The sequence below is a fragment of the Excalfactoria chinensis genome, chromosome 1, assembly GCF_039878825.1.
Source record: "Excalfactoria chinensis isolate bCotChi1 chromosome 1, bCotChi1.hap2, whole genome shotgun sequence".
Taxonomy (NCBI): domain Eukaryota; kingdom Metazoa; phylum Chordata; class Aves; order Galliformes; family Phasianidae; genus Excalfactoria; species Excalfactoria chinensis.
The window spans coordinates 103,767,380-103,787,912 of record NC_092825.1 but is presented as its reverse complement, the minus strand read 5'-3'; the positions used below and the strand labels follow the sequence as shown (position 1 = coordinate 103,787,912).

The following is a 20,533-nucleotide window of genomic DNA, read 5'->3' as shown; positions in this document are numbered from 1 at the left end:
TTAAAGTACACGACTTTGTAATGAAATAGATCCAACTAAAGAAAATTACTTGAATTACTTACTGTATTCACCAAATTTAAAACTATCAGAGCGCATATGTGGTGAAAAACAACATACTGTCTTTTTCTTTGGATCAAATGTCTTAACGACCATCCTATGAAGTATATTTGGTTTGCAAATGGATTTGTTGGTGCTCCGAGGGCTCTCTGCATGACAGAATTGGGTAAATTGATAGAATTTTTCCCTGTGCCCCCTACTGTATGGAAACCCTGAACACATTTCAGATAGGAACTTCGTAACCTGAACAGGGCTAGAGAGCAATAAACTGGCTGTTAGAAGCATTCTGCAGGTGGAGAGGCATGAAAAGCAAAATAATTTCATTGCTATGTTGTATGCAGTGGTAAAAGCACAAGAGAACTGTTCAAAGGAACAGGAAGACGCTGTACCTGAAGATCGCTGCTCCAGTGGAACCACACAGGAAATGGATCCTAAGGCTGCTGAATGAAGAGAGAGAAAGTGTTTTGTATTTGATCGTTTTAAAGGAAGATACTGGTGTCATTTCAGCAGTGAGCTTCTTCACTTGTCACATGAACTGAGAGCACCGCCATCACTCCTGCCCATCCTTATCTTCACCTGGGCTTTTATGTGGCTCCAAACAGTGTAGGTAAAAGTGTCTCCAAACACAAGACCTCTCCCCTTATGCCATGCATGAGCATATGTCGCACTGCAGGAGAAAGGCCCAGCTTGACATTTGCCTGCATTTCTTCTCACGCAGGGAGGAGGGACTGCAGATGGGCTGAGGCTTGAGACAGACTGCAGAGCTGTCTTTGAGACCAAAAGGGAACTTGTCAGAGGTGAGGAACAACGGCAGTGTGAAATAGAAACAAAGTACAGCTGCTTCCATGCATTAAAACAGAGCCATTTCTTCATCTGGAGGCTGTATTCCTCGAAAAATGTTCAATTCAGAAGCCCACACCAACACCATCACACGCACCCAGTCACAGCCCCATGCACCATCCTCTTACATTTGGGCTTCAGTCTGCAGTGGCTGCTCTGGTCTCACATATTCTTCAGTGTCACCTGTGATACAGCGGACAATCACTTGGTGAAACCAGAATAAATCTCACCAAAAGCAACAGCATTCACAGACAGGAAGTTCTCATGGGAGAACCATGAAGTGGGTGTTGTTGCTTCAGCTAAAATGAAGCTGGAAGCACCAGGAATGACATGCCCAGGGCCAGGTCCTCATCCCATGCCACTCCTGACCCCTTGGTGTCCAAAGCTGTTAAAGAAAAAACAACAGGAGACCAAGAATCTTTGCTTGATCTGGGAAGCCAAAATGAATGATTTCAGGTGAAAGACTGAGAAAGGAGAACTCCATGCCACTGCTAAGGGAGCTTGGTGGATGCCCCACATCCTGTGTGCTAGATGGGCTCCCCTTGCGTGCCTTCAGGCTATAGGCACAAGTGCAAAGATATGTCAAGAAAGACCTACTGAGAAAGAACATGGAGAAGAAGAGTGATAATGAGACCTATTTTTTTTTATAAAGAGAGAAAGTGAAACCTCAAATTTTCTGCTCTCATATAAAGAAAAACTTGTGCTTTCCTAGAGGCTGTTATCTGGGAGGATCATTTGGAAAAGAAGCTCAACATTGCCCTGTAAAGGCATGTTCCTGTTTATGCATAAAGTATTGGGACTACACTTTAATCAAACATATAGTCAAGCAAAGAGCTACGAGACCAGTCAGACACTGTAGAAACGCTGAGCAGAAGAACTGCTGTGGTAGAAAATGAACCCACTTTATAGCAGAGGTAAACATGTTGTCTGTATGCTGTTTCCCCTCCTCCTGTGCTCTCGCAGAACTGAAGGAGTCAACAGGAAACCAACTGGCTTTAAGTAGAGCTGATATCTCTGGGTAAGAGATTGCTTCTTCCAGTTTATTTCTCTGCCTGGCTGAAAATATACAAGTGCATGAAACAAGTCTTGGACTGTGCTGTACCATAGTGTATCTTCACCTCGTTTTTGGCAGCCACAAGGACAAAACTGGCCTTCTAATCTTCCATGACAGTATTTCTCCAGTTAAATGCTGCATTTGCTCCATGAGTTAATGTCTTCACTGGAGGGTTAACCATCAGCCATTTCTTCTCCTCTCTGAGCTCTTCACAGAAACACATGCCCAGAGAAGGGATCTAGGAAGGAGGATACAAGCGGCAATTACTAGCAGGGTCATTGCTTCGGTTTTGCAGCAGAACAGAAGAGCAGATTTTGAGACCATTCTGAAGACAGAGCCTGGAACATTTTGCCACTTTTGAAACAAACTAAAAACAGGCTGGATGCCTGTTGTGCAATAGCTGAGCTTGTGCCATCACCTTGAGCTCACACTTGGATTTGAAAATCAAGATTTATTCACTCCTTATGCATCAACTGTGGGTAGTAAAAACACATCTAAAGTCTGTATTATCCTCTTAGTAATATCAAGGCAGGTTAGAAAAACTGGAGTGAAAAAATCTGTCAGTGGTGATAATACACAAATAGAACAAGCAAAAATCTACAACAAAGTCTCAAGGGCGGGCCTCACTTGTGAAACTGGCAAGAAAAGCCTTCTCACTTTGTAGCTGAACACTTAAGCTGTGAACTTGCAGTGACCTGAAAACGTAAAGAGTCACTTACCGAATATAGCTGCAGTTTATGCTCATAACACTATGAGGAGGAAAGGGAAGGCTCTTAGTCCTGGTTATATAGTTAGGAGGCTCATGCCCAAGGGAGAGGTTTCCGTGCACTTCTCACATGCAGGTGCTACCTGATACTGACTTTGCATGAGGGTTGAATGAAAATCTCCTAATATGTTGGTTAACAGGACACAAAATTCTCTTGACAACTAGTCCTATGCCAAAACTACACAAGATTCCTTTTGTACTGAGAGAGTTCATGTCAGTGGTGCTGACATACGGTTACACAAGTCTCACTGCCTGGGAAAGCTCCATACTGAAAGTACAGACACACACAAAGCTGCCTGCTTATAAGTCTTTATACCTTTCGGACCACCTGGGCAAAGTCGTTGCTGTCTCTGGCAGGGAGTCCTATCAGAGGTCGGGTGAAAGATGCCAAGGAAGAGCCATGCCCCACAATAAGGATGATGCCTGAAACATCATGGTAAGAAAAGAAAGGTAGTTAGGGAGTCGTCTGACTTTGCAGACATCTTTGGTAATGTGGCAGGGTGTACTGTGCTGGTCAGAAAAAGTCTGATGTGTTGCAGACATACCAGCTAACGAGAAAAAGTATTTGCTAAGCAAACAGCTTTCCAGAAAAGTAATTTTCTTATGTTGATCAGCATCCCTAGGCACAAGTAGAATGACCAAAGTATATACGCTTGTAATTTTTTACTGCCTTCTGTTTAATTTTGCTTTTTCTTTTCTGTTCTATAAATTGTATTTATTTTAACTTAGTACGGGCCAGGCCAAGAACTACAAGCCTACCTTGAACTCTGTGCAATACAAATAATCCATGATAAATGTGCTTCTGTTGACAAACCTATGCCTATTCCTGATACTGAAGGCGTCTGACAGAATATACAAAGATCTGAAACCTTTACCTTTGCTGGGACAGGCAGTGACAATTTCTTTTATAGCTGCAGAGCTTCTGCTTACATATTCCTCATAACTTTCTGATGGGACCAGAGAAGAGAGTGGGATGTTTCCCCTGACAATATAATCAGAAATACGTGTTAATCTAGATGAATGAATGAGCACACATGAGAGGAAGCACTTGGTTAAAAGGATGTGGCTTTATCCGCTGACTTGTCTGACATACCGATACCTCAGCAATTCACACTGTATTTTATGCCTACATCTTGTAGTTCATAAAGCACCAGAGACAGGGAAAACCATGCTTTAATAAAACCCCCAGGTTACAGTGGAGGTTGTTTAACCCAAGACCCACCCCAAAGTTTCTCAGGAGCTTCCTTGACCCCATCTTGTCCACACATGGGAAAAGATGGCAGAGCCTTCCATGCCTTGATGCACAGTGGCTGGTGGTGCCAAGGATAGGCAGCTGGGGAGGCCAAATTCCTAGTGGCGAGAGACCTATCAGCCTTCCCAGGGCTGTGGGACTAGCAAAATAGTCAGCAGGACAACAGTGATTTGCTGCCCCTCAATAATCTCCTTGCTTTTCTTGGCTGATGCTTATATTAGGAATTCTTGGCAACAGAATTCAGCCTCCTCAAAATCACTTCCTATTTTTCATATAATTCTCTGAATCTGAGAGCTAGAGAAATTAGCAGCCATGTCTGGCAAGTGTGATTATATGACTAGCCATGTGCTGCAACACAATCCAGAATGTTTACCTCTTTCTATGAAAAAAACTGCCCTGACATTTTGATAGTCTCCTTTTTCAGTGAATAGACAGGAGAGAGATTAGGTTAATATATTGTAGTAAGGTTTGATATCAGAGTATACTTTTACCAGTGAGTCCTTGATACGTTACAGCAGCACAAACTACAGAAGTAGAAAATAAGTGGTAAAACCTTGTGTCAGGCCATGCTAAATTGTTAATCATAGCTAATACTAAATCTGGCTAGGTTAAGTCTCCTGATGGAACAATCCGGGACTTGACCCAGGTGAAGGCTGTCCCTTGAAGTGAGTGAATATGGTAAAACTACCCCTGCAACCGGAGGATTTTGAACCTTGTACATGACAGGAAGAAAGTGGCATCAAATGTGCAGGGTTACGGCTCATCCTTTCTGCTTTTGCCTGGACCTGAGCAAGCTGCGAGTCTGCAGTTGGCACTGCTGCAGAGCTTTCCTTTCCACTTCCCACTGCTTAACACTTGCACTCTGTCCTGTGTGGAAATGTGAGGAAAGTGACCTCATATTGAAAAAAACTGTTGAAAAACTTTAGAATGACCTGTGACCCATGGAAAGGAAAGATTTTATCATTTCACAAAGTTTAAAATGAAGATGCTCACTTGGCTGTAAGAAATACATTATGATCTAAGAAGTCTGATTCCCTCTTTCTTACACACATGGGACACCTCAGACATACTCGCTTTTCTTAGCTGAGCAATTTCCTGGAGCTGGCTGTGCAACTGCACACACGGAACAGCCCCAGAGTGCTCAGTGAGCAGCTAGGTAAATTGGAGCCCAATCATTTCCTGCTCCTCTGTGGTTTGCAAGTGCTCAGAAATAGCATCAGCCCTCTCTCTCAGCTCTGGGGGCCCCCAAAAAAATCCTTGCTTCAACTCTTAACAATATCCTTTCCGACTGAATTTGGCATGAGCTGTCCTGCTGCCCCCCCGAGATCACAAGGACAGCTGGCTCGTATTGGGGTGGGTCACCTCTCTCAACCCAATGAATGTAAAAGCAACACCAGAACAAGGCTAATGCTGTATGCAAGCTTCAGGTGTGTGCCCATTTCTAAAAATGCCCGTATTGTCTCCATGTTAGAGCAACAAAGCTGACTCTTGCCATGAGACAGAAGACTGCATATCTTTGGGGACAGGCCAGGCAGTCTTGAATTTGATTAGCATCATCCACTGTTTGCAATGTCCCTAACCTTTTATGATGTACAACAAGGGAGGAGGTACCTCAGGGAACAAAGAAGTGGCTTTGACAGCTAGACAGGAAGAAATTACCTGTAACTTGTATCTATGTTGTAAGAAGCCTCTGTCAGTTCCGTGAGAGTCATAAAGTTTGGAATTACTCTGCTTGCTTCCCACTTGGTCCATTCAAACAGTCCTGGTTCCACCCTGATTTTGACTTTTTGGTCTAATTTAAGCCCTGAAAAGACAAGCTGTATTTCTTAAAAAGAAGGTATACTCAAAGTGTTACATTTGGGCAGTACATTCCGCCTTGTTTGCTGTAACATTTTAATTAACCCAAGTGCTTACTGTTGGTAAAAAGAGGATCATGTTTAAATGAAACCAGCATATTCTTGTCTGACTGATGTTAGGACACACAAAAAATTGCACTACTTTTATTGCTATATTATGTTGTAGCTATATTGCTATTATTATTGTTGTTTTTATTTCTGGAGTTATCTTGTTAAACCATCAAAGTACAGAGGTGAGCAGAAGACCTCAGCAATGTTTCTGTCTGAATAAGCTTCATAAAGGAAATGCCTTTTTTTACTCACTTTTATATAACATTTTCTACAGTGACCCTCCGTGGGGCAATAAACCATTCTACAGCATCAGAAATTTAATTCTGTTGTAAAAAGATACACCCTTTTGTTTATTATTCTCAAGAGAGGTCATCGGGTTGCACCATTTCCCATAAGAAATGTGTACTCATTCTACTATGGATGTAAGGATGATGATGAACTGTGAACCACTCACAGAACTATTAGAGGGGAGAGGTGAGGAACAGTGAGGAGAAGAGAGAATGGAAGAGGAGGAAGGAAAGAGGTTTGAAGCATGAAGGAACTAAAATCCTTTGGCTTGCAATAAATAACCACAGGATCGTACACAGAATCATTAAGGTCAGAAAGACCACGAAGATCATCTAGTCCCCGGGCAGCCTATTCCAGCACCTGACCACTCTTTCTGAGAAGAAATGGTTCCTAATATCCAAACTGAACTTCCCCAGGCAAACTTGAGGTCGCTGTCACCATGACTTCTCTTACTATCACTGTTACCTGGGAGAAGAGGCCAGCTCCCATCTCTCCACAACCTCCTTTCAGGTGATTGTAGAGAGCAACAGTCTGCCCTGAACCTCCTCTTCTCCAGACTGAACAATGCCTGTTCCCTCAGCTGCTCCCCATCAGACTTGTGCTCCAGATCCTTCACCGCTCCACTGCCCTTCTCTGGACATGCCCCACAGCCTCAATGTCTTTCTTGTAGTGGGAGGCCCAAATATGAACACAGAACTTGAGATGTGGCCACACCAGTGCTAAATACGGAGGGATGATCACCTCCCTGCTCCTGCTGGCTACCCCCAATGGAAGTTTGACAAAGACATTTTCATTTTTTATGCTTTACCTTGTAAAACATGCTGGGCTGTCTGTATGCAGCGTAGGGCGGGCGATGAGTACACATAGCTGACTGTCACCTCCTGGTCCAGCAGAGCTTCCCCTGGTGGGAACAGCAATGTGAGGTGCTCTTTCATTAACCATCATGAATGAGAAACTATTGCAAAAGTTTTTCAGTAAAAAAAAAAAAGGCTGGGACAGAGTGTTGAAAAGGTCCTTATAGAAGAATATCTAAAAATCTGCAAACAGCAGTTAAGCATTTGCACCAGACTTCTGTTGTCAATATCAGACATGCATGCTCAGGGTGCAGAAATAACTTCTTTTGGTGAGCAAAACTGAGTCAAACTAACCCATATCACCCAGCCAGCAGCTTTATCTGTGATGAGCTGACCACAGTCTGCTGACCATGAAGCTGTGTCCTCCAGCCAGCCCCCTTCCTCGGTGACAAGTGAATGAGACATTACTCCCTTGCAGATGTGCAGCAGGGCACAGGTAGTGTTGCAGTTTCCTTGGCCAGGAACTGGTCTCGAAGATGAACAACCAGCCTCTCTATATATTTTACTGTTTAATAAGTTCTTGCAGCAGTTATCCATCCAGAATGATTACCACAAACGGTGATGCTAGCAAGTTTCTCTACAACTAAGCCAGTGTGAGCTTTGCCAGATGATGAGTTTGTTTCCCAAACCCATACAGTTGCAGCAGGATATTATCCACCTTACCTATAAGTCTTGACTGGAAAACACCGCAAGAAGATAAAGGAGGATCATGCTCAAAATGCTTCACGCTGTCTTTCCGTTTTGGTAGGGTGGAAGGAAAGTTGAGGTCTGCTCTGTAGTATTTTCCTAAAACAAGGTGGAACATTTTGCTGTGATGTGAGGGAGGCAGCAACAAAACACACTGGCTGCCTTTCGTTGTAATGGCTCCATTCATTTTGAATTCTCAGCCCAGAATTACATTTCTGCTGGCAAATAAAAACAGGTTGGAGCCCTGTTAAAAACCCCAGTGACTACTAATTACCTCAAAGAGATCACATTTTAAATTCAAAACACTGACTTGGGACGTCGCCTGCCTAACAAAAATAACACCTCTTCTGCAAGCTCCAAAGGAAGAAAAGAAGGGAGTGGAGGAGAAAGAGCATGGAAAGGTAGAGGTGTCTGATAAGCCCCAGCCAGGTCATTTGAGTAACTAATGGTTGAGATTTTATGTTTTGTGCTTCTGTCAGCAATATGTATGAATCATTCAAGAGCACTGTTTGTTCTGTGGTGTTTATCCAAAACAAACCTAAAGGACATCAGAACGAAAAGGCCAGGCTGGGCCAGGCTCTGAGCAACCTCGTCTAGCTGTAGATGTCCATTTTTATGGCAGGGGAGTTCAAGGTCTCTTTCAGTTCTAAGGATTCTATGATTCTGTGACACGATGATGGTTAGGTGCAGGTCAAAGAGGTGTGTCTGACTTTGTGTCATTATTCACTTTTCTGTGACAGCATTTATACCTACAGATAGAAGCTTGTATCCCTTTAATTTGTTACTGGGGTAAAGAAGTTTTGGCTCAGGTTTGCTCAGAAGCTCCCATTATATTACTCACCATCTGCAGTTAAGCACTGTTGAAGCCAGGATTTCCCAAAGACCTGATCAACTCTTTCCCCATGGCGCATCACCAGCACACCCCTTCGCAGATTGGTGTTCTGAGAAAGCTATATGAAAAAGACTTCCCATTACAATATTATATACAATCATCATGAAAAATCTGGATTTCAGGATGCTGTCTAAGAGAGCAAAGGCCAGCAGGGCTGTCCCAAGGGATTAATAACAACCACAGAGGGGGAGAGAATGAAATTGATAAAACGGACTAGAATATTTAGGACAAAAGTAAGCCTGACTAGGTCTCTGTTGAAAGAAAATGAAGAATATCTCTGATCTTCGTGGGCTACAGGTTAGATTTAAATTCAGTGTTTATTTTAGTGAAAGGTAATGCTGATAAATCTTTTCATTCCACCGTGGGACGGAGCTATATTGGTATGTATTGTGTAGTTGGTATAAGCAAAAAGGGAAAGTAGCTATCTGATTTAAGTCATAATATTCTTTTCTAACATCAATCTTATCCTTTTTTTTTTTCCAAATGAAAAGAGAGATTTTACATTTTTCCAGTAGTGTATGGTCATGTCATTAGTGAGCCCAGCTCTCATCTGAGGCCTTGTTTTCTGTTAGTCTGCACAGGGCTACAAATACATTCTAAGTATGTAGGAGTCAGTTTACAATGAATATAGACAGAGATGAAAAGATGAGGAAGAATGGCTGAAAAGCTTTAAAATGTTTTAAAGAGCAACTCATCACAGCATCATTGTTGCAACACCAAGGTTAGTGACATCTATCTTCAGTAACAGAAGGGAATTCTTAAGAAGTGGTATCAGATACGTGTTCAGGTATTTTGATAAATACTGTTGCATTTCTGCCATAAGGCACTAATGAACTGCTATGAGATCAGAGTTTGAGGTTTTGTGGTCTCAATATTCTGCCTGGGAGGTGCTCAGAGGCTGGGGAAACTGCTAGACTGAAGACATGAACATCTGCAAAACATGTTCCTTGGTAAGGTAAGCAGTGGCTCTGCCATGGGTCTGAGCAAGATAAGGTGTTAAAGAGCACACGTGAGATGGTGGAAGGACATGTGGCTTTTGCAAAAGTGAGCTTTGTGAAAAACAGAAAGTATACATTACATATACTACAAAATATTTTTGAGATACAGTACTGTAAATATACATGCAATGTATGCGTGTGCTACATATCTTCATTACAACATAACATGAAAATGTTAAGGAGAACCAGAAGATAATATTAAATTTAATATATGCTTTTACTTAATAGCATATCATACACAACCACACAGCAAAGATAAATAAAATCCCAGCTACCTGAAGTGAAAGAACATCAGTTACACTCCTTGACATAACAGGATTATGGACTTCTTCATTCAGCTTAACATTAGGTTCATTTGTGGACTGGGTGAAAAATGCTGAAGCTGGCACAAAGGCATATTCCCTGGAGAAAAAGCAGAAGCAGTGCACACACAACATATGGGCACACACAAAAATAGAAGAGATTTTTAAGTACGGATTTTGGTCATAGACATATGATTACCAAGATTCCATATTGCATTCGACATTTTTCACACACATGCAATCCATTTTGCCACTTTGTTTCAGTTCTAATCTGTCCAGTAAAAATAAGAGTAGAATTATATGACCTGATGACATATATTTTAGGTGTAACTTTTCTGAAGTTTGAGCTTCAAGCAGTAAAAACTAGCTGGTTGTCACCTCTCTGCCTCTAAGAGCTCAGTGTGAATCAAATCCATGCCTCTTAGAAAAAAACAGTTCTAAACTAGAAGAATCATTTGCCACACAGGAAGCCACTGAGATGCTTGCTGATACAGTTTGAATCAACAAAGCAAGAGTGAGCATGAGATGGTGAAGTAAACTTTGCAAGGTTTAATTCATTTAATTTCAAGTTGGTTTTGCTACCTCCTGAAACGAGACAAAAGAAGATACACTGGAGGTGCTAAGGGACAGAATGGATGGGGTCCCGGGCAGCCTGATCTGATGGGTGGCTGCCCTGCCCATGGCAGAGGGCTGGGTGGCTTTATGGTCCTTTCCAACTCAGATCATTCTGTGATGCTGTGCTTCAGGTTATTCAAGATCACAGGCTACCCTTTGAGCAGCTGGACTCCAGGTTTCCACATGCATGTGTCCTATCACTTCTCATTAAGAAATTTCATTTTCTCACCCAGACACCAAAGTCCCCTCAGCTCACCTCACCTCCAGCTCTTTCCCAGCTGCATAAAACCCCGGCACCATGAAACCCCAGCACTTAAGGAGTGGACCACAACCAACCTGTGCTTAACCCATGTGTCTGACTCGTTGGCTCTCTCTGTGTAGTTTTCAGGAAGAAAACCCCTGCACCCAGTTTGGTGTGAGGTCCCAATGACCCAGCCTTTGCTGACTTCAGACTGCTGCATTGGGTTGACGTAGATGAAGTCTCCAGTATTGATCATGAGCTCGTCAATATTCTGGGGCTTGTACTGGAACAGAGCCCGCAACGTCTGGTGGAAGGACAGAGCTGGGTCAGGCAGAGAGCTGGTTGCAGGGGCTGCAGCACAAAGGGTATATATGGCTAAGCCTGTCAGCCACTGCCATCAGCACCATTTCCCACCCTGCAGCTTGCTCTGACTCGGTACTTCAGCAGACAGATAACAATGAATACACAATGAATGTAAAAATAGGCACTCAGTATTCAGAATATTGCTTTTTTCCCCCCTGTAACTAGTGTGGCATACGTGAAAGCAGACATAGCAAAAGAATTATCAGCTATTTTGGTGATTACTTGCAGCTCTTTCAAGTCAAAACATGAGATTCAAACCAAAACAATATACTGGTCTGGATAAAACAAAACAAAAGCCAGTTGTTCATCATTCTGTAGTTTAAATTTGGAAATGAAAACTGGAAAAAATATTGACTGTTTTAAACTAAGAATGTGGTAAACTGAAGTTGATCAGGGAAAACTGTGCCCTGCTCACTGATGCTTAACCTGTGCCTTTTTCATCATTGTTGAATAATAAAAAAATCAAACTTATTCTGCTGAATGCAGTTTACTGCAGAGCAGTGATTTGACAAGGAAATGTTCAAAGGTCATCGTTTCCTGTCTCTTTTATTTTCTCATAGCTCACTGTAAGATGAGTTCTGCTGCAGTTGGAACTGGATCTTGCTGACATGCAGGTCAAGCAGGTAACCGTAAACACATCTCTTATAGACTCAAGAATGAAGTTTTTTACAGCCCAAAGAGATACTTGAAGCAGCCATACATTTTGAACACTCTACTGTGCATGTACTGATTTTCTCCATGGAAAAGAAAACAACAAACAAGATGACTGCAGGAAATATTCTAACTAGAGACACAGAAATGTAATAAACCCAATGACAGTACCTGGTAATGCACAAAACGCATGTCCCTTGAGTACAGAGCAGCTACCCAGTGGCAGGTCTCCTCTGGGTTAATGCATTTAGCGAGTTGCTCCAGAGTCTTCTGGTGGTGAGGACAGAACTTGTGAGCCAAGGTAAGGTGGAGCTGCTTTAGGCAGGGCTTCACGTGACAGTCTAGGAATAAAGCAACCAACTTGTATCATAACTTAGAAGGAAAGGCCACAGGAAATACCTACATAATTAGTAGAAGAGTAGACCATAGTTTTATTAAATTATTGCTTTACTAGATGCCGTGTCTTTATTCATGCCATAATAATTCAGAAATCTGGACTGAATTGGAGCCTTGGCTTAAGCTGAGAGGAAAAGCAAACTGTTGGAATTCATTTCTCTGTCTGACGTATAGGATTTGTCTTTCCCAGACCAAGCCATCCAAAGGCTGTGGCATTTCAGTCTCTACCAATGGCTGAAGTTTCCCAGTGTCATGGGCAGTATTTATATGGTGCTTGTTGCACCAGTGTCTGGAAGCACGTGCCTGCTCCTAAAAGGTTACAAAGGTCTCCTTTCCTTAGTTCCATAAGTTTGGTTTAAAATATACTTCTGTATTTCCTAATTGTATTTATTGCCCTGACAACTATGAAGGTAAAAAGCACTTCACACACTGGTGGTATGAGTGTAAAAAATTGTTTGCCCTTGCTATACCTCAGATGAACAACTCTTGGGGTGTGGGAGATCCCCAGCTGCACACAGCCACCAAAAGGAGATGGGTGACTCAGATTCAGGAGGAGACAGACTTATGTGAGCACGAGGGAAAATCCAGGCCTGATGGGCTGCATTTCTTTGTTTATTCATTTCCACCTTCCTCCTCAGCCTGGCCATGGAGAGCTGAATATCCCCAAGGTGGATATTTAGGAGTAGACCTCGTTCTATCTTATATATCCTGATAGCCTCTCAAGTTACACTGACAAACATTTCAGTTTGTGGGCCAGTATAAGAAAAGTAAAGGAAAGAAAACCAGACAATAACAAACCCAATGAAGCCAGTCCCACAGAAATTACTCTGTTAGAGCTCAAAATGGAATAACCCTCTGGTCATTTCAAAACCCATTATAAACAGCACAGCATAAGTGCCCAGAAAACAAAGATCTCACATTGTTTTAAGGGATTGCTGTCTGAAAGATGTTGCCAGGTAAAACACTTGCCTGGATTTCCTAAAAAAGGATAAATTTATGAAGACTGCTAGCATTTTTCTCTTTTCTTGTCAATAGAGTTCAGCAAAAACCTCCTAGACAAAAGCAGCATGTCTTCAGAGTCTAAATCAAGCTCCTCTAGCCACATTGTTTTTGAATCTGTGGGAGGAAAATGTGCTTGTCAGCAGTAAAACATCTGCCACACAGCAGTGGAGACATGGGAGATGGTTTTGTTATCATGTCTATGCCTTTGCACAACAGCCCAATCAGCCCTCTTATGTTGATCCCACCTGCCAGGGCTGAAGCCTCTGAAGAGAAGGCAACAGCAAGCTCTTTGAGGATATTTGCATCGCTGTCACCAACAAAGAAACCAAGGTAGCTGGTGGATGAGTGTAATGATAAGGAAATAGTTGGTGGAAATCTCTGTGCAAAGCTGTTGCAGATTCTCTTTAAGATGTCATACAGTAACTCCACTTTCTGGTCTTCACACTGTAAAGAAAACAGAGGAAGGGCACCCTTTACACTGCAAGATCAATAGCCACTGTGGCAGCCTGTCTTGTAAAGTTACACCAGAAAACTGGATGGGCATTACTTCCTTAGAAAGATAATACACCTACAAACATGCCTGTGTGATGATACTATGTCAGGAGACGGGGTCTTTTACTATTAAGTGAAGGAAGAAAAAGCATGAGATTTTACCATCTGAAGTAATCTGAAATGAGGCAGAGTTCATGACTTCTCTCTTCAGTTCTAAGTAGGAATTTGTTATCCTACAGTCCTTTGCTCTGGTAAAAAATTAAGAGCTGAGCATCACACATAGGAAGGCTAATATGGATTCTTTGTAATTGGGATCCTTTGTCCCCTAGTTACAGCATATTCAAGGATTGTACAAAGCCATGCTTCCACAAAAAGTGACAGTTAAACAATTGAGGAATGGAAAGATGGAAGAAGACAGAATTTATGCCATCCAGCCAAAGTCACAGACATTAATAATGCTCCAGTTCCACACTGTGGCTTTTGTTTTTTCCTTAGCAGAGCTATTTGCTCCTCTCATGTGCAGGAGATGCAGGGTGTCATGAAAAAAGGAGAGTTTGGGTTGGGAGGTAGAGGTGGGAGCAGGGCAGCGAGTCTCACATCCTATATGGAAAGCATCCAAGTCATCTATTGCTGACAGCTGAGGAACATAGAATAGCACTGGAGGGTGTGCATTCATCCCTAGAAATATACTACCTGAAACAGAGCTGAGGTGTGTGAGGTGAGGTTTACAATTCAGGCATCTCTTCCAGGGTCAGGCCTTTAAACTCGACACTTCTCGAGAGCACAGCATTTGTTATTAATGTTTTTTGGTTTGCATAATTGTGACGAATGGCTGCAGGTCACCACAATGTTCTGTATTTTGCAACAAAATGCTTGTATTTTCATTATGCTCAGCAGCATGATTTCACCTGATAGTATGATTTACACAATTATTTTGTGCAGCTGCTCTATAGCAATGGTACCATAGCAATAGCCTGTTGGCTTGGAATTGTCAGGCTGTCCAGTTCCACTAATAGTCACTTTTTGTGCCTTACCGTGAAGAAGTCACAGAGTGTGATGTGAGGGAAAATCTCATGAGCTCTGTTCTTCCCACACTGGCGCTTGCTCTCCTTCCAGAACTCTTGCAGGCAGTTATACAAGTGGCCAGTGGGACACAAATAAAGAGCATACTCCTGGGGGATTGGGTCATCCAAAGAGGGATCGTTGCAGTGAGAGTGCAACCTGAAAACAAAACATATCACACAGAGAAAGCACATAAGTCACCTACTCTTCTTTTCTTGGTTTCCTTGGGTGTGCACCATGAGGTCCCACAAGACACAAGCACCATGATGAGACAGGGAGCACATTTACTATGATGTAGGTTTGAGTGCCTGTCTGGCTATGCCCCATGTATGCACACAATCACAGCTCAGATACTATAACCCCATTGCAGTGAATAGCCCATAATTAAGAGAGAGGCTTAAAACTGGGGACAGATGTCTGTCCAGAGCAGCCAATCCCCCAGTCCTGTGAGACATCTCTGTGGTTAAAGTAGTTTCTTCTGCCCATGAGTCTCTTTGCTTCCTAGCTCTTGATTTAATCCAGACCCTCTGCAAATAACCTTGCTTCCCAGAATTAGTGTAAATACAATTATTTCTTTCTTTGATGAACTAAAACAAACAAACAAACAAACCTCATATGCTAGGTCTTTAAAAGCAGCTAACTTCATATTGAGTAACAGAATCAGTATGTGAACAAGTGTTTTTAATCAGTTTTAATGTGAAAGCACTCCTTAGAAATCACAGGTGCTTACCATTTTGCAGCATCTTCTACAGACTTTTGACCAGTAGCAACCAAGGCTTTTTGTCTAGAAAAAAAGAACCAAAAACCCACAAACCAAATGAAAACAAACTAGATTCATCAGAATAACAGAAGGCATTAAAATTGTTTTCTATGACTTTAATAAAACAAAGAAAAATGGACATGCTGTGACAACTGATTCTATTTTTCAGCACAATGTATGCCTATAATAACCTAACCTATATTGACAAGGTTATTCCTGGCACATATTAATGTTCTTGAAGCCCTCCAGACAGTCTGCTCCGCTGCATGTCTTTAATTCCTTGCAGACTGGTAATCTGCTCTTTCCACAGAACATCCACAGAATGTGTTTTGGAGATGTTTGCTTAGCACCCCTACTGATTAAATGGGTTTCCTTAGGGTTGATTTAGGTCTCCCTCCACACGCTGTGGTTTGCTCTATTGATAGGATAATTAATGAGAAGCCCAGATTCAGGTTCTAGATTCAAGTTGCCACACATACAACCTAAACAAAACATCTGGGGTTTGAAAATCTGGACTGAGGATTTCCCATAGCTCAGAATAGAGCCAGACCCAAGCCACAAATTAATTCTAAGATAACATACAATATCTCAGTTTTCTCCCTTTTATTCAATTGACATTCCTTGGGATCAAATTTGGTTCATATTTCCTTTTCACGGAATCATAGGATCTCCTGAGTTGGAAGGGACACACAACAATCATGGAGTAAACTCCTGGCTCCACACAAGACCACCCAAAAATCAAACCCTATGTCTGAGAGCATTGTGCAGACACTTCTTTAATTCTAGCTTCTTGGGTCTGTGACCACTGCCTGGGGCAGCCCGTTCCATGCCCACCAACCTCTGGTGAAGAACCTTTTCCCAGCCTCCAACCTGGTCCTCTCCTGTTTCAGTTCTCACAGGTTCTATCACTGGTCACCAGAGAAGAGAATAGCTAGAGCTTTCAAAATGCCATTGACATCCTTTATGTGGCAGAGTCTTTGTGAGTAAATGCTGAGTTCTTGAAGGCTGAAGGGTTCACAGTGTTTAAGTAGCACCTGCGCCCATGAACCTCATTTCCAGCCCTGCAATCCACCTGTAAACTTCTCAGAAGTGACATGAAGGGGAATGAGAGGTAGTAGAAATGGAAGAAAAACTGCCAAATTACTCCACATCTGCTTATCCTTCCTTCTTTCTTAAGGTTATCTTTTCTAACTGCTGTGTCCTGAGGGCATACATTTGCTTAACCCAATCCTCACATTTTTATCCTCCCTCCATCCTTATGGCACCGATGCCTGTACTAGAGTGCCGTAAGTGCGTTAAGGAGCAAGTCTTAATCTTGCTGTGGTTGCTTCTTCCCGGTCTTTTCCTTCTAATGCAAAACTACATGTGGGTCTGTTAAAAACAATGAAATGTGCATCTGTGCATGTGCAACCATACTTGGCTTTTTAGTGGAGGATCAGCACAGCTGAAGACCAACTTGAGTCTTTCTGCTCAAAGCTCTACCTGCTACCTTTCTCCTCTCTAAAATTCAAATTGACTACCATGGCCAAATCAATCTCCAAAGCATGAGCTAGTTGATCAAAAGTGGCCCTGTTTCCTCTGTGACCTGCATCCTTTTTATTCTGCCTCTCTGCTGACTCTCTCTATCACATCAAACATGAACAATTTGTGTCTTCATTGTGCTCCCCATGCAGCCTTTTTTGTCATACCCTGCTGGAATGTAAATGCTTACTGCTGCTTGGCCAGAACTTTGTCACCTACTGCTACACTTCACTGTGAGTGTTTTATCACTTTATGCCATGCTGCCCCTCCCAATTGGAGATGAGCTTTTTGTAAACAGCCCCAAAGACAAGCAGAGCTTGACAGCAGCTTTTCTTTACATAGACTCTGTGCGATCATAAAAGTAATAAGACAATTGGAGACCTGGGGCCATGGCCTTTCATGATGCTCAGCATCATCTCCTTGCTCCCCCACGCTCCTCTCTGTGTCTGTTTCCATCTTTCATCCCATCATATAGGTTGGTATTAGGATGCTGTCCAGCAGGGTTTCTCAGCCCTCGGTGTTATTGCATTAGGCTGTAATTAGACATTCTGCGCTTCCAAGATGAGCAGCGGAGGTTAAAAGATAATGCATATGATGAACGCTGTACATGCCTAATTCTTTCTGATAAACAGTAGGAATAAATCTTTTTAAATTTGCATTCAAAATAATATATTTACAGGAAGAATAAGCTGGCTCTTCCTTAAGGCAGAAAACAGCAATCACATTGCAGTTCTATCAGAGCATGAGATATTCATTATGCTCATCTGCTGGTAGGCTCTATCATCAAGTTTTTGTGTTTTGTTCTTTCTGAAAATGTTGCTTTTGCACGGTGGTCCTACATGATAAAGAATTTCATAATATTTCCAACAGGCCTTATTTTTCATAGGCCAGGATGTCACAAAAGAGCAAATTTTCAGAACTTTCTTTTATGTTGGAGGCCAGGACCTACAGAAACAGCTAAAAAGCTTTATAAACTACAGTCCAATTTTTAGATGTGTTAAAGTTTGTAAGGACAAACAAACAAATAAATAAAGCGCTTTTGGACTTTCCGCCATTTTATGTTGCATTGAGCTTTGTTTGCTGTGTCTTGATTTTGGCCTGGAAAGCACAAAGTCATGTCAATCACCAGAGAAAATGTTTTGAAGGCATTTTGAAGAACATAACATACAGAATAGAAACTAGACCTTATTTTGGGATGACCATACTTATACTATCTACTAGAAAAACAACAAGGCAGATTTTAAGCTCCACAGCTAAAATTCCACTGGGCATAACCAGGAATAAGGAACCCACAGCTTCCCTGTAAACTGTGCGCATCACATCTAAAGATGCTTCACTAAGCATCAGTTGTTCCCAAAAAAACGGAGCCTGATCAACTTGCTTAATTTTCAGTCTAGAATGGAGGTTACAGTGATAATGATGTCCTTTTTCAAACACTTGTGTGAGAACTTCTTTGACGCTTTAATGAAAGGACTTATTTTCTTCAGTCTTAAGTCCATGGCACAACTGACTTCCACCACAGAGTCCAAAAATTCCCTTCAGAAGTTTATTGATGCTCTGTAAAGCCACCAAACCTCTCTTTCTGACCAGAGCCATATCTGGGGAAGGAGTTGCCATCAAGTAACTGATTATTAACAAGTTTTTATTAATGGAGTTTTTATTAACTCAATTGGAAGTGCTGCCACCAGTTCATCCTCCCTCAGATGGAGCTGCCAAGGACAGGGCTTGGCATTTTCCAGGTAGGACATACTTTTGAAACAAGATTCATTTTTAGGACAGAAAGACTAATGTGGCATCTTGTTAAGGAAAGTTTACTCTTTTAAAATAGTCTCCTGTGACAAAACCGAGCCAGAATTTTTGTTTACCAGGCCTGAAAAAAATATTTGTATAGAAGCCACATCCACATTTAGTTCCCTTGTAATAACAGTGTTAAGTAGAAAAAAATGAAAGGATTCATCCCAAGAATGAACTATGGATATCAACTTCTTAACTCATTGTGAAGCCTCTCAAACTCCAGGTGCAGAAGAGCGTGTGCTTTCAGATACACAGAATAGTTTTAGAAATGGATACAGAACAAGTTGTTTTAGCAATAAGATCAATACACAGTGCTCTACAAGGTATTCAAAGTGAGACAGACCTGCTCCTCCTGTGGAGACATCAACCCCAAGAAGCGGCACGTTCTCTTGATGGAAAACGCAAGCTGTCTGCATTTAAGCAGATGCAAGAACCACCTTTCAATGTACAAAAGCAGCTGAAAACATTACTCACGCGATGTGAGCTGGGAATCCTTTGGCCAGGAGAGATTCGAGGAGTGCAGAGGGGCTTTTGCTCCTGCGTTTGTTGGACACCTTTGCATACAGCTGTGTCTCAGCCACCGCCATCTCCTCCTCTCTCCCTCTAGCTATGCTCAGTGCTGACAGAAATTAGGAGGGGGAGGGGGGAGGGGGCAAGAAAATGAGAGAGAAAGAAAGAGAAAGAGGCAGCTAAAATAAAAAAAACCCTCAAACTTCTTGTGATCTTCTCTGACAAAAGATCATCCTGACATCCTGTTTTCGTAACCTGTGTGTCTTTGAGTTTTTGTTTTAAAGTAGTTAAAAAAGCAAAAGTATCTGCAGGCTGTTCCCATCTACGCTAGCAGAACAAGATGTGTTGTCTAAGCAAAGATTTTAGAATCAGGGTGGACTTGCTGAACAGTCTGAGACTGGATCTCCTAGCTCTTCATTTTAAATCCTCTTCTTGAAGCCAAGAAATCCACCTGAGCTTCTACTGGAGAGGGAGGGGACTTCCTGCACCATATAAGAAGTTGTTTTGTAGGCTGATCTCATTCTTCTTGGGCTCAACATTCATATTCTCCAGCTTCAGCTGTACTTGGACACCCTTGCGGCCACAGCCATAGTCCACCAGCTGACCAACTGTACAAGGACAAACCAGGCTCCCCATCTAGACACAGTGCTCTGGGTCTGTGCTTGGAGCAGTTCGGAGAGGCAGCTCAGTGAGGCCTGTGCTTCCTGGTGTTGCTGTCCTACTAATGGAGACTTCAAAAAGTAGATCTGGCCTATCGCTGGGACTCCCGGGGTGGTTAGAGCAGGCAAATTGTCAGAGGCGGCTTTCCCTGACCTTGGTTATCCTTGCTGGGGGTATCCCTGCCACCCAGGAAGGATGGGAATGAAAGGGTCTCTAGAGCTGCTGGTCCGAAGAAAAAAGCCATCACTATCTCCTTCTTGGCTGAAGTTCCCCTTGGGGCACCTCAGCATTCTGGGCTGACTCTCCCAATCTTTACCTCTGAATCTTGGTGAGGAGAGCATTTGAGCAACACAAATGGCACAGGATGGATATGAGCGGTGAACAAGAAAGTTGTGCTCTGTCCTTTGTAAGTGCCAGCTTCCATCCCACATGGTGAAGGGACTGACTGGTTTCTCTCACTGCAGGAAGACCCAGAGAAGTGTTTTCATGGAAAACTATTTCTTCCACGGTCTCTAAGGAGTTTTGTTTCACTTACACTACCGTGACCTTTTACTTCAGCTCTCTTCCTC

General features: G+C 42.4%; 1 protein-coding gene across 1 annotated transcript; it reads right to left on the bottom strand.

Annotated features, from left to right (window-relative positions):
• Positions 1 to 1,861: 1,861 nt before the first annotated feature.
• Positions 1,862 to 19,940, bottom strand: UBASH3A (ubiquitin associated and SH3 domain containing A). Its single transcript, XM_072339225.1, has 15 exons — positions 19,793 to 19,940; positions 16,318 to 16,387; positions 15,450 to 15,503; positions 14,692 to 14,878; positions 13,411 to 13,609; positions 11,939 to 12,108; positions 10,849 to 11,057; positions 9,871 to 9,997; positions 8,547 to 8,655; positions 7,682 to 7,804; positions 6,973 to 7,065; positions 5,629 to 5,773; positions 3,593 to 3,699; positions 3,034 to 3,140; positions 1,862 to 2,189 (listed from the first exon to the last, which is right to left on the bottom strand). Exons 1-15 carry the CDS (start codon positions 19,938 to 19,940, stop codon positions 2,052 to 2,054), a joined length of 1,986 nt encoding a protein of 661 aa, XP_072195326.1. The 3' UTR covers positions 1,862 to 2,051.
• Between the last annotated feature and the right edge of the window lie 593 nt (positions 19,941 to 20,533).

Excerpts from the sequence above, each read along its gene's own strand:
- UBASH3A (XM_072339225.1), bottom strand. The coding sequence starts at position 19,940 with ATGGGGAGCCTGGTTTGTCCTTGTACAGTTGGTCAGCTGGTGGACTAT. Across the intron at positions 15,504-16,317 it reads GAAAAGGTTCTTCACCAGAG|ACAAAAAGCCTTGGTTGCTA; the intron begins GTTGGTGGGCAT and ends CTTTTTTTCTAG. Across the intron at positions 13,610-14,691 it reads CACTCTGTGACTTCTTCACG|TGTGAAGACCAGAAAGTGGA; the intron begins GTAAGGCACAAA and ends TTTTCTTTACAG.